This window comes from Gambusia affinis, linkage group LG01 (genome assembly GCF_019740435.1).
Source record: "Gambusia affinis linkage group LG01, SWU_Gaff_1.0, whole genome shotgun sequence".
Classification (NCBI taxonomy): domain Eukaryota; kingdom Metazoa; phylum Chordata; class Actinopteri; order Cyprinodontiformes; family Poeciliidae; genus Gambusia; species Gambusia affinis.
Window position 1 is genome coordinate 34,667,020 of NC_057868.1, and position 14,399 is coordinate 34,681,418.

Sequence of the window (14,399 nt, forward strand, 5' to 3'; positions counted from 1 at the left end):
AAATTCATCTGTAAATGTGGCGACCTTCTGGTAAGTTAAGTGGCTTTTAGCCAATTAAATTATGTTTCTTTGAACAGTTAGCTGTTTAGCAAAGCTAACGGTTAAGAAATGCTCCTTTGGTCCAGCCCAACACACTGGTGTCACGTGATCAAAGGAGCATAATTTGATTGGCTAAAAGCTGCTCTACTCAATCTCATGCTGATTGCCAAGCCAAAATGTTTGAAGGAAAAATTTTGCAGTCAAATTTAAAGTGGAAATAAGAATATATATCTATAATTGCATTCAATAATGTCTAAAAAATAGTCTGATTCTAACGAGACTATATTCCTTCCAAACACCACCCTTCTCGAATTTCTCTATAAAAAGAGAAAGCAATGCCTAGTTTTGCATCCACTTCGCTATTATTCTCCATGTTATGTTTGTCTGTTACATAAAGTCGCTGTAAAAAGTTTAAACTTTCTGGTTGCAAGGTAGCAAAATGCTTTTGCAAGGCACGATATGGGAGTTTTTGCTCGTTTTGAAATGTACAAAAATACAGAAAATCTAATTTATTAAAAAGAAATCAGGGCATTTGAAAAGAAATACAAGTGGACTTGCTGGTTCCTTGTGCTATTGTTTTTATTAATGTTATCATTGCTATTGTTGTTATTAATTGTAGCAGAACAAGATAAATGAAAACACCCCTCAGCAATCATGGCTTAAGTTTCTTCATACTGGAACGGAGAGAAAGAGAGAGAGATAAGGAGAGTGAGAGAGAGAGAGAGAAAGAATGAGTAAGAAGGTGGAAAATCTTAATCAGTTTTTTTTTTTTTTTTCTTTGAGGACCATATGGATGGTTTCAAGCAGCCAACCATATGTTGAAGGCTTTTGTCATGGAAATCATACTTTTTGGCACTTTTTCATTGCGCAGCCAAGCCGGGCACATAAATAGAAAGAAAAAAAGAAAGGAAATTTTAAAAAATCATATCCAACATGATCAGATCTTTGAGAAAACACAGAGTTGAAAGTTGTTGTTCTAACTTATAACAGATAGCTTCTTAATCAAGACGCTCCCTGATTCACATGGCCAACCAGACTGCAATTGGTACCTGCATTTGTCTTTTCTTTTTAAATAGAAAAAAAAGACATGGATAGAAAAAGAGCATTTAAATGTCTACATGCATTGTGATATTATTGCTGTGATATATTTACAAATATATTTACAAAATCAAAGAGGAACAATGTTTCCCTACATCTAAATGCAATATTTTTGCTTGTTGTGCCCCTTTTTTTCTGGAAACAGATTTTTAATACTGCCAGGTTTAAATGCAAGCCTGCATTTGCTATTTTAATATGCTCAGTGCATGTATTTGTTGTTTAAACACACATCCCCCATGTTTTGGAGATACTTTATTGTCCCCTTGCACGTTAATATAGAAAAACATAAAAAATCTTTTGGAAGCAATTTTTTAATTTTTTGCATTTGTGTAATATTACAGTGATGTTCCAGATTGTGTGTCCTACACGTTGATCATTAGACAGGTGGTTTGGATGCTCTCATGCAGTGATTCAGCTGTAGCACTACACAGGATGATGGTGAAACAGAGAGAAGAGGATGAACAAATAGAACAGAAGCTCCTCTTTGCTCTCCTTTCTCCTCCTCAGCTTTGCTTTTTTTTTTTTTTTTTTTTTTTTTTTTTTTCCCAGAGCGAGCTCAGCATTACTGCGATAGTGCCATCCATTTGGAATATGCAAATAGCTGACAGTGCATTTGCCTGCTGGTGCTTGACCTTCCCCTTGGAGGTCGCTCACCGACTCAATTACGCTCCCTATCTGCAGTCTGTCTACAAACACCTGTTATCCTCCCACACTCCGCCACCCTCCGCCAATCCCACTTCAGCACATCTAATGCTTGCCGCGTCTGTTCAGAGGCAGTTGGGACAGGGTGAGGACGGCTGCTGCGTAGGGGAGGGATGAGGGGAGGAAACAAAAAAACCCCATAGAGCTGCGGTTTAGAAGTGCAATGCTGCATGTTATTTTATTACAGCAATTTGAAAAACTTTCTTTTCCCTGGAAGTTAATGCCAAGATTGTTTTAACAGTGCGGCTAAAGAGAATACATTAGCTTCCTTCAAACCATTACACACTTTGGTGCATTTAAATACTTTATTATTATTATTATTATTATTATTATTATTATTATTATTATTATTATTATTATTATTATTATTATTACTGTCTTGTTGTGTTTTTAAAGTAGAATAAAAATTATTACGTGAACAAAAAACGATCCCATGTCAGTTTTGGAGTTATGACCTGCTAATCTTGGCGTCATTATTGCTGTTGCGACTTTAGCACACCCGAGACCTTTTTGTTTTCTGATTTTCAGTGTAGACCACTTCTGAGAACTTATTGCCTGAGATTGAAAGACAAAAAAAAGAGGCCAAAAATCTCCTTCTGTGAGGAGGTGGAGGGCTTTTGGGAAACAAAATCAATAATTTTTTGTCATTGTTTTCTTTTTATTGCCCTAAGTTGAACAAAAACAGAACAGCTGTGATTGTTTTTCCAGTCAATTGCTTTTTCAGTCATGTTATTGCCACAAAACATAAAACTAATTTTGCATTCATTCATTGGAAGTCCTCTAGCACTGGTACTGTACATTGTTCCTCTTTAAAACTAAGTCCCATGGACTCTCTACAGTTTTCATGCATATAAACATTTTCTTTGAAGATCAGCAGCATCTTACAAGGTCAATGGATGTTCATTTTTTTAAATTACAAACAATAAATAAATACATAATAAATAAGTATTCAATAAATAAGCAAAAAATAGGATGAATAAATAAATAAATAGATAAACAGGAGGATAAATAAAGTATTTACATGATAAATAGATGGTATGCATCTACTAAACCATGGGCGTAGCTTTGAGCGACATATAAAAACAGACAAACACAAAAATTTGTCACTTTGTAACTGAGGGTGTGCGAGTCCGTACGTTCACTCTGAGGTAATACTGGTGGAGGGGGGAGCACCTCAAATATGGGGTCGAGATTACTCATTAAGACTGGACGAGGCACCATGGAGGCAGCGGCGTTTACGCTAGCCATCATGGTGAAGGAAGAACAACAAGAGTTTTAATTGCTATAGATGAGTGAACCGCTCATGGCACTTATTAGATCATTTGGTCTGGCTCTCTGTGAGTATGTATTTTTTTTGTTTTGTTTTGTTTTTGTCCAAGTCTGTGCATCAGGGTGAGACTATGAATCGGATCGGATGATGGAAGTAATAATACCTGCTCAACAGGCCAACATTTTAAAATCGCTGTTCCTGCAGAATTGATCTGAATGACGTATGTTCGTCTTATAGCTTATTTAAGATGAGCTCTGTTTCATGTACCCACAGTTACAAAGAAGCTTTTGATCAACAAGAGATAAAAAGCACAAAAAAATAAATTTAGAAAAATTAAATAGAAAAATAACATCCGTTGAATTGAAACGTTGGTGTGGACAAAAAGGAGGGTTTGTCTTTTTTTTTAACCTTTTTAAAATGATCTCCCTTTTTTGCAAATACTGTCATAGTTCACATTTTTGTAAAAAGTTTATGTTGGCAGTTGCAAAAGAATTAAATTCTTAGCAAATAAAAAGCAGCATAAAAATACAAGAGGTCATTTTGTCTCTAAAAAACAAAAGAACACTGTTAGTCCTTTTTTATGTTTTTTTGTTTGTTTTTGTTACTATTTCCTATAAAATATCAGGAATCTAAATATTATTACTATTGATATCAATATTATTATAGTCATTGATAAAAATTCACATGCCAGGCCTCATATATAATTGTGTAGTAAGTGTGGGTGTGCATTCATGTAAGCGTGTGTGTGCGTGTGTGTGTGTGTTTGCGTGTTCCCACATTGGTGTGAGGACACGTTGCTGAGTTGTGTACAACTACCATCTACAGTCTCTATTTGGGGGAAAAGGTTGATTGATTGTATGTTTCTGTGGACGATTAGCTACTGTGCAGGGAAAAAAAATCCAGCATCTTTTGAAATTGTCTTTGCCATAATCAGTTATCAGAGTTTCTTCACGTAATCTCAGTGAAAATATTGCTTTCTAAAAAAAGGGAAGAAAAAAGGCATGGAGGGCAGAGTGATCAGGGTTATTGGTTGTGAACCTTCGACAGGGGTTCAGAAATTTTGCTTCTCTCTTGTGTTAGTTCTCTGATCCAGAGTCGTCTTCGTCCGCAGAGCCCTTGAAGCAAGCTGACTCATAGTGCTTGTTCAGGTAGGACTTGAGAGCGAAGGTCTTATTGCAGCGCTTGCATCTGTAGTGCTTGAAGGCAGAGTGTGTTTGCATGTGGGCGCGGAGGTTTGAACGGTCAGCAAAGGCTTTGCCACAGTGGGCGCAGGCAAAGGGCTTCTCCCCCGTGTGAGAACGCATGTGGCCCTGCAGCAGCCAGGGCCGGCTGAAGGCCTTGCTGCACACGTCGCACTTGTGCTTGAGGTCGTGGGTGAGGATGTGCATTGCCAGTGCCGGCATGGACACGTACACTTTGCTGCAGGTGGGACACTTGCGGGCCATCTTGCTGTCCAGGCTGCGGTGCGTCTGCTTGTGTCTGCTGAGGTTGGAGGAGGTGGCGTAGGTCTTCCCGCACTCGTTGCAGGTGTGGCGAGGCACCCCGGTGCCCCGCTCCTGGACCCCTCCGTTCGCACTGCTGCTTCTCGAGCTGGACCCGCGAGCCTCACCCTCTCCCTTTCGCCGGGAGCGCCCGTCGGAGATGAAGAAGGCATCCATGGTGTAACCCTCGGCCAGAGCCTCCGATTCACCAGTGTAGAAGCCGCTTGCCGTCATGCCGGACTGCGGGCTGTCGGGGTGCTTCAGGTCCGGGTCGCAGTACTCCCCTCCGCTGCTCACCTGGGTGTACAGGGGGTCCGACACCGGCGATGCCAGTTTATTCTCCATCTTCTTCTCCCCCTGGTATACAGATGGTGTGATGTAATCCTGGATGTATCCTGTGTAAGAGACAAACAAACGCAGTTGGCTAGAGGTTGTGATGGATGGGGACACAGTGACACATCTGTGATTACATTATTTCAGTCTTGGATGGCAGCCCTTTCTCAATGTAGTGAAAGGATGAGTGGCAGCAACGGATCTCTTACTAAACTCCAGTTATTCTCAGCAAGAGAGAGAAAAGTGACACATTTAGGCTGGTTACCATCATTCAGCTGCACCACGGGAGTTATTGTTTGTAAACCACTAAAATATTTTGTCAAGAGAAAGGGATGGGTGAATTTTATCGCAATATTTTATGTTATTATTGTGATAACAATAAAAAGTATGATAAAAAACGTACTTTTTAAGTAACCGTATGGCTGTACCTGCATGGCCAACACCACAAACACAAATACTGCTCTTAAAAAAACATACCCATTTGAAGCAGGCTTCTTCAGGACGCCACTTACTAAACCGCATACTCTAATGGCATTTAATTATATTTTCAAATTTACTGATAGTTATTGATGCTTTCATAAAACAGGTAGTGGAGAAACTTATCGATAATACTGCCTTGTTTTGTTCTATTTGTTATTAATGGAAATTTATCAAGAAAACGACGTAAGAAATTTTTCACATGAAATGATAAATGCACGTATTGCAGTTTTCTGACTGATCACCAATCTTTAAAAACCCCGAGTGGCCAATTGTGAGTTTGGCTGATACAGATTTTTTTGTCTGAAATGTCACTAAATATAGCAGGTCTCTAAGTTGGAAACAGTGGGGTGAATATTGTTAACTGCACACATGTAGACACGGCCTGGTGGGCCGGTCTGTCAGTCCCTCTCTGACTGGGACGGTGGCTGATTTTTAGATCTATGCAGAGGTAGAAAAGATCCATTTCTAGAAATTAAAAAGAATTTGAACTGATTTATTGGTGCTCCTCTGATTTTGTCTTATCATTCTTTGCTTTAAATGTCTTTAGATGTGAGATTCAAGAATGAAGCATAGAGTAACTCAGCGCCACCCCTACCCCACTTGTTGCTTCTTACTGCCATCCAGCTTGTCCTTGACACTCATCCTTTCTCAATAAAGCTGTTTTAAAACTAAAGTTGAAAAGCTATGAGCTGTGGCAAACTGATATTTTTCTGAATTATATTGTTAGATTCTCATAATGACTCAGTGAAGTTTATCATAGAGGATATAAACTGATTTTCAGAATTTATCATAGTTTACATTTTCATTAATACATTTTTAGCTGCAACCAGTTCATCACAAAAATAATCGCTAGTAGGACCAATTAATTATTACAATATAATTTTACCCATTTATGATGCCAAGAAATAGAACTGCTATTCCTGCAAGTCGGTGATATAACAGTTCTTCTTCTGAATCAAGCATGTGGCGACAGTGGGCACATGATTGCATCACATTATAGTATGCAGTACATAGTTCAAACTAACCTGCTTATATCATGTTGAGGTTTTAGTTCTGCAATAAGCAGGGTTTAAGACGGTGCAGGTAGCCACAGCACACTGTGAGCTGTTTTTGTGTTTCCTTCAACATGTCCACTATAGGATGCATTTTGGTCGGCATAATTCTCATCCTACGTTTTTACCTCTGGAGCAGCTCTTAGACAGAGCAGCTAAAAGGCTTACTGGCAGCTAAATAAACCCAAACAGAGATTGATAGATGCTGAAACGGTGTGCTGCTCAATAAAAAACTAAATGCATTCAGTCTTCTGGGTTGATATTTTTCAAGTGCAAACTCAAAATGTGGCGAATTTCTTTTCCTGAGACAAATAGTGCATAACTGCAGAAAAAAGGCATTCCTAAGCGCTGCGTGCAGCAAGCAGTGGAAATTAGGTATTGACTGCTTTTTAATGAAATTCAAAGTTTTGAACTGATCAATAACCTATCATCTGTAAAATAGTGCAGCTGTTGGTAGAGTTCAATGCTGGAGAAGATAGAAATAATAGCGTGGAACAGATCAAGTGTCTTAGAGACACAATAATAGTTTATTGAATGGAGTTTGCTGGAGGACTAAGAATGTGAGACATGGCATCACGCACCATGTTTCCAAAGAGGGTCACCTGTCTGCAGCAGCGAGCTTGCTGAAGTGCTTTCAAGAAACAAGCCATTAAGAAATCAGTTTAAGTGCTCTCTTACTACTGCTTCTCCATTCCCAAGGGTTTCGGTTCGCACATCCCCTTTGTCAAAGACGTGACCGTGACACCCGGGGACAAGGAAGCTACAGGCCTGTGCACGCGGCATTATGCTGCACTGCATGGCTTCACGAGTTTAAACCGCACAGATGGTGTTTGTCTGTGAGACGGAGTCACTTTCTTTCTAAAAACCAAACAAATGGATCTGTTTGTCAGCTTCGTTCCTACAGCTGTTGCTAAATGCATAAATGCTGCTGTTGCAGTAGTGATGAGCAGCTAAATCCACCTGTTTTACAGCCACATTAGCAGCAGGCACAGAGAGTGTTTGCTCTGCATTATAGCGAGGTATATATTTTTTTATTATTCTCGCCAACAAAAAGCTGCGTGCGCTATCACTGTACGCAGAGGTGTTTACCGTGTTTCAATTACTCAAGGTCAGACACGAAGCTCACCATTTAGGACTCGCGCTGTATCAGCCTTTACAGCTCATAGACTCGTTTCTGTAATGCAAAGCAAGCATGTAATTAATGGACCCTCTCATCCACCCCTCTTTGTTGTTCGACAGACACTCAAGTCAAATGTCTCCACAATGGGGGGAAAGAAAATCTCCCGGAGCAGCAGAAGTGCTGACGTTAGGCTTTTCAGCTGCGCTGAGAAATCTTTTATTTTATCTCCTTTATATTGGATTCAGCGGAAAATGATAATTCATTCTTTCAGATGAAAAGCTTTTTGTCCAGATTATTATGGTGACTTATTATTCTTTTCTTCTGTTAATAAAAGTGCTTACTTTTCATGCCGTTGAACAATAGAGAGAAGAACAATAGAGTGACTAAAACTGTACAAATGGATTGTTAAGTTCAGGAAGAATAATTTAAATTCAGCACATGCAAAAACACATCTCTGTGAGGATAAATAGTTATTTTATCACTACGTCTTCCTATATATATCTTGAGTTTTAAATGTTGGTTTAGTGCTTATTTTGAATATTTGGTGGGTTTTTTTCTATTTGCAAAACAATAAGAATAATTTTAATCTGGTTGCATAAAATTTCACCTTGTCAGTGAAATGGCTGAATAACAGGTGGGCATCATCAACAGGGTCTAGCTGTGCTCTGTGACTCCTCTCCTTCTGCTTAAGCGACTTTGGGAATCACAACAAAGGCTCTCATGTGGCCCACCAAGACGTGGCCACAAAATGGAAGCGACGATCCCAAAGCAGGCTGCGAAAGTGAAGGTCGCCCCTCGCCTCTGACCGGAAGCCCGGCCAGGCCGAGTGTTGACCACAGCGCAGTTATGCGCCTCGTCTCCGTGTTTACTGTACAACCTCCCGTCACGTGATTTGCCTCATTGCTGCCCCAAGCATTTTTCTATCCTTATTCTTCCTCATTTTGGCGCTCCTTCAGCTCCCCGCCTCCCTCCCAGCTCCACTGTACAGTGTGTTGATGTCTCTTGTGGCGGCAATAGGCCTGCTCGGCTGAAACTCTAACCCCTGCTAGTTTTCAAATGCCCGGAAGGAAGAGAAAGATGTAGCGGAGCGATGGGGGTGGGGAGACTGTGTGCATGCTCCATTTGGATGGGAAGAGGGGGGCAAGGGAGGACCGGACCATGATGGGACTCAAGGACAATAACATCTAAGGACAAATGTATCATCTGATACTCATCACTTATATTCATGAATTTTTTACTCCACATGATGAGCAGAAATTCCCTGCCTTGCATGTGTTTGACCAGCACAGGGCTATAGCAGTTCTACAAATACGTATCCCAGCTCTCCTGATTAGACACATGTTTGCTTCCCTATTTACATAAACTAATCCGTGGCTGTGACCTGAATTGTGTCTGTCCTTCGCCAGAGTCAAAAAACAAAAGTCTGGGAGCACGGCGATGGGGGTGGGGTGCCTCGGAAGCGGATTATTTTGGATGTTGGTGCGGAAAATCAGCTGGATGCATGTAACGTGTCACATTAATTTACACAGTTTCGGTCGTTTTAGCTGACTCAAACAAAAAAATCTCGCCCACCACATGAAAACCCAGGCATGCTGAAATCAGCGGCGGAGCTTGTTTACAGGACGTCTTTAACTAGAGGCATGTTGCAACTCACCATTCTCGCTGAGGCGAACCCCGAGACTGGTCACCGAGTCTGTGATGGACCGGGCAAAAGTGAACGAGTCGTCCAGGTGGTGATGATGGTTGGAGTTGGCCACATTGGATGAAGAAAAATCATCAAGCTTGATTTTCTTCACCAAAAAAGAGCGGGGCATGTTTCAGTGGATGAAAACACGGGGCTGAGAGAAACGCATGAGAAAAAATAAAAGACCCTCTGAGGACGCAAACAAGCGGAGCTGGCTTGACGGTAAATCCTTGTGGTTGATGTGGTCAGAAACATAAGACAAGAAAGGAAAAAAAAGATGGAAACCGGCGGAGAATGAGGCTGATGGCAGTGCTAGGTTGATACTCTTTGGTTCCCCCAGCGTCCCCCAGAAAAAATAAAAAAATAAAAAATAAAAGCGATCCTGTTCAGCACTGGATAGCTCCTGTGATGCAGCAGGCTTAAGAGACCAGTGAGGAAGAGAAGAGATGGAGACAGACAGAGAGAGAGGAGGGAGAGAGTGCAACAGAGAGAGAGAGAGAGACTGTCAGACTAGCTGAGATCAGCAATCACGCCAGCCTTTATATGGGGCACAGGCAGAGGAAGATCAGGTGGTGCTGCGAAATGGAGCTGCTTAGCTTTAATCCATCAAATGTCCCCAGGGACACACATCAAATTACTACTGAACCGTCTGTGCATTCGCACACAGACAGAGGAGAAAGAACACAGCCAGACTCCCCCCAGCCCCCTGCTGCTCCCCCTCCTCCTCTCTTCCCCTCCTCCTTTCACCCCGCTTATGCTCCATGCTCAGAGGAGGAGTAAAAGAGATGGGCAGACAATGGAGATGTGGATGAGAGCACACTCGGTGTCCTGTCCCCCATTGTCTTCAGATGAAGTGGCACAGTTTATGTTTGTCTTGCACCGGCTCTGCCTCCCTCAAGTCATCTCTGTTTCCTCAAATAGCCTCAAATCTTTCCTTCCCGTGGTCGCACCGCACTGAACTCACAAACCAACAGCAGGCACTGAGTTTCTGTTTAAGAGTCCAGCTCCTTTTTCTTTTAAAGTTGAACTGGATTCCTGCACCGTTGAGGAGTCTGAGAGCTACTCAGCTCAGCGCTGCTGTCTCCCTCCCCATTACTGCTGCACAGATGTGTGTCCTGCCATGCGTGGCAGTGAATTATCTGATTAATTAATTACATCTTTTTTGATTAGGGTGAAATCCAGAATTAGATCTGTGCTTTCTAAATTGGCCACATATCTCTTGGCATGTATTTGTGTAAATGAATTTGCTGGTCTAGAGTTTATTTGTGTCTTTCAGTGTGTAGGCAGAACAGTTAGAGTGTTATTTTTAATAAAATAGAAATGATGCACCTGTTTGATTAACCTGAATCAACAGGAAACACTTGTGTCTCCTCACTTCTTTCTACTCTTTTGGCTAAAAATACCTTAAAATGGTATACAAAAGTCATGCTAGACTTGTATCAATCTCTGTCATTTTGCCTGACGGTTATAATAACATTAATATTAACATTTGATTGCATTTCATTTTCATTCTGTTGAGTCAATATTCAACAATCTGGACAGAAAATCCACATTAAGTTATTATCAAGCTGAATATGTTAAATTTTTTCTTTGCAGTGACAGTTTTCAAAGTGATCAAGTGTTGATAAGACTCTGAATGTTACCTGATGCCGAATAACCCTGCAGCAGTGGATCAGCTATGCTAGACGCTGACCCTGTCTAAGATGCAAAATGTCTGGTTACCGCAAACCCTGCTGGTATAATATATAAACACTAATTATTAAACAAGAGTTGGTGAAAAAAACTTAGAAAGTAAAGTAAGTTTGCATCTGTTACATATTTTTTTCTATTGTTTTGTTGAACTCAGAATTATGGTAAGAACTTTGGAGCTGGCCAAAAATTTTCAAATAAGTGACATGCAGCAAGATAATTCATGTCACAGCTGTAGCGATACCTAAAAAACACAACCCGAGCGGGAACGAGATTGTAATATCCACGGTGTACAGAGAGCCTTAAAAAGCCTTAAATTTATGTATTTAAAATTAAGGTCTTAAAAATTGATTCAATTCAGGAAAAACAGTAAGTTGGCCTTAAATATGTTCATTTCAAGTCTTAAATTTTGTCTTGGCAGGACAGTTTATTCTCACAAATTCTATGCAGTTTATTTTTCTTGCTGGACTTTTCTTTCAGTCTAAAATTTGAGTCATTAGACATCTTCAATGCATTTCAATGTGGTTGATGATAGCGCCTACTAGCTGCTAACATGCCATTGTTAGCAGCTAGTTAGCTAGTTAGATTGGGGCGACTTTGGCTGTGTGGTTAGAGTAGTTGTCTTGTGATCGGAAGGTTGTATGTTCGATTCCAGCTTCCTCAATGTGCCTCTGGGCAAGGCACTTAACCTACCGATCTGCGTATTGGTGTATAAATGTGTGCGCGTTTGTATGGGTGAATGTGACTCTACTGTAAAGTGCTTTGAGTGGTCAAAATGACTGGAAAAGCACTATATAAGTTTAGTCCATTGTACAGCTTGCTAGCTAGCTGTAGCTTTTTTGCATCTATCATTGGTAAGTGCAAATTTGTCACCAGTTGGCTAAATGACATTAGTACATTTCTGTGAAGATCTAAGTCTTAATTTCATTCATAATGGAAATTTGAGTTGGTGAAGCCTGCAGACACCTTGTTATAACTTTCAAGAAAACTTCAATGGACAAATTTATACTACAAAAAGGCCTTTATTCTACCTTTTTATTGATTGTGCCCCAAATTCAACAGGCTGATGATTTTAGTGCTTCAACTATGCATGGTCTGCAGTACAACATTGACCATTTCCCATTTACGATTGATAGGATGCACTATGATTGTGCTGTAGCTCATTGGTTGTCATTTATTGTGCCTACTGAGAACCCAAAATGCACTTTTTGAATTACATCAATGAAATAAATTCACTTTTATTAGTATGTACATGATAGAAATGCAGGAATTAAAAAAAACACTCAGGTTTACAATAAAAAGAGCATTATATACTCCAGCTTTAAGAGATTTATTGATTTAATTTATTTCCGTTTTGGTAAAGTGCTTGATTCTGGTTGAAGGCCTCATAGATTTCCTCTGGCACAAGGGCCTGCCCTTCCACCTGGGTCGCTCTAAATCATCCACACCACCTACGGTGACCCTGCAGCTCGGACGCAGCTGGAGCCGAGTGGGGGCCAGCGATGTTAAATCACCGCAGTGAGCATTTATCGCAGTTATGTGATTGTACATTACGGTACAAGTTGATGTTGTCACCAAGCCTGGCATGTAGTGCAGGGGTAAGGAGAAGATGGGTGAAGGAAAGACTTGAAAACAATTAGCTGAAGTGGAGTTTAGTTTTGTTTTTATTTGAATAATCTTATAAGGAAATGCTTTACACGTTGTAATTTTTGCAGTATTTTCAGACTTGTAGTACATGATAGTTCATTTCCACTACTTTGGTAATACTAATAGGGGTGGGACAGTACACAGACATCACAGTTTGATATGTTTTGTGTCCATTCACTGCAGCCTGTTTAGTCCACTGTAATCAAACTTTATTTTTGTGAAGAAGGAATGTCTTGTTCAGAGGTTTTTGCGCCGGTTACTTCAATAGTTCTTGGTGCAACGCCACCACAGGCAAGGAGGGAAACAGGTTTTTCAAAAAGTTTTGTTTGTTTGACACAGTGCGGTGTGGAAGTGAACCTCACCACCTGAAAATGTAACAAATGTTGCAGCCGAGTCTACAGGACTGTCAGGTGTGAAATACTCTTAAAGTGGCATTCTCTCATATTTTCAGTTTGCTTCAATCAAGAGAAACTAATGAAGAGAGACAAAGTTAGGGGGACAGCTATATCTATGTTTCTATCTAACAACAATGCAAATTTCAATCTTACTTTTAAAATCATGCGAAACAAAAGAAAATGTGAATTAGGCATTTCCACCCACTACTTTGGGGTGAATCAACTAAGCTATGAAAGGCGTCATTTCACCAGAAGTTGACGCTACACATGGCTGCAGCAAACAGGTAGTAAAGGTTGCAAACTAGCATGGACCATGAAACTGGAGAAAGGCTTAACAGAATGTGTTGTTCTGTCGGGCAAGTTGTAATTTGTCTGTAATAGGAAACCAGTTTGGGTGATGTTACACGCTATCTGGAGACCTAGAGAAAGAAATGCAGTTCTAACAGTTGATCAGTAATGTGAAGTAAATGTTTGCAAAGTTAGAACTTACTTGACAAATGGGTTATGATTTTCCCATTGGCACATGAATTATTTTGTTGAAAGAGCTACAAACCACCTCAAATGGAATTTTTTGCTAATTTGAGAAAGTTGTTTTGAGTTTTGCCATTTTCATCAACCTCTGATGCGATGCAAAATGTGCATAAAAAGCATTGATTGGTGCATGGTTTATATCTGGGTAAGTTTGCAGTTCCTCCTTCACATTGTAGACAAGATGTTGAACAGCGCTTTGTAAGATATTTACAGCTTGAAATAGTTACATTCAGTGCATTTTCCTTGCAAATAGTTGATGTGTTTAAATTCAGTTAAGGAATTAGACGTTGTAATGTAATGTAAAAACACAAACCAGCACACTTAAGCAGTTTTGCTGAACATTTTATAATTAGTTTCTGCACCTTCTTTATCCTATTATGGCTTTGGAGGAGGCTGGTGTTTGTCGCTGCTGTCAACAGGTGAAATAGGGTGAAACAGCCACCAGTCCATGCCTTCATAAACATGTTTTGAAGCAATTATTTCACTGCATATGATCATTTACTCCTAAATAATTATGTCAGCAACTCATCGATAAGATAGATAAGTTCCAACATCCTTACATTGAGATGTGGTGACTGGGCGTTTCCACAGTCGCTGCCCTCTTTCAGGCCAGAGTAAGGATTTTTACTCTGCTGTGCTGGAACAGGATGTAAAAATCTGTACCGTGGTCAGAAGAGGGGAAGCTGCGAATATCAGCCTCATTAATATCCTGTATCACCCTCAGGGTTATGGAAATGTGACCTGGCTGGCCAAATGAATGAGATCAGGATGGTTGATTTGCTGTTTCACACTAGAGACACTGCTTACATTTTCCTCATCTACAAGTCAGTTTGCCATTTCTATTTATAGACACCTGAAGCCTGTTCAATATTTAAACT

The 14,399-nt window shown here is 40.3% G+C and overlaps 1 protein-coding gene across 1 annotated transcript; it reads right to left on the reverse strand.

The window, feature by feature from the left end:
* Nucleotides 1-600: 600 nt before the first annotated feature.
* scrt2 (scratch family zinc finger 2) lies at nucleotides 601-9,903 on the reverse strand. Its single transcript, XM_044129675.1, has 2 exons — nucleotides 9,230-9,903; nucleotides 601-4,985 (listed from the first exon to the last, which is right to left on the reverse strand). Exons 1-2 carry the CDS (start codon nucleotides 9,387-9,389, stop codon nucleotides 4,186-4,188), a joined length of 960 nt encoding a protein of 319 aa, XP_043985610.1. The 5' UTR covers nucleotides 9,390-9,903; the 3' UTR covers nucleotides 601-4,185.
* Nucleotides 9,904-14,399: the final 4,496 nt, after the last annotated feature.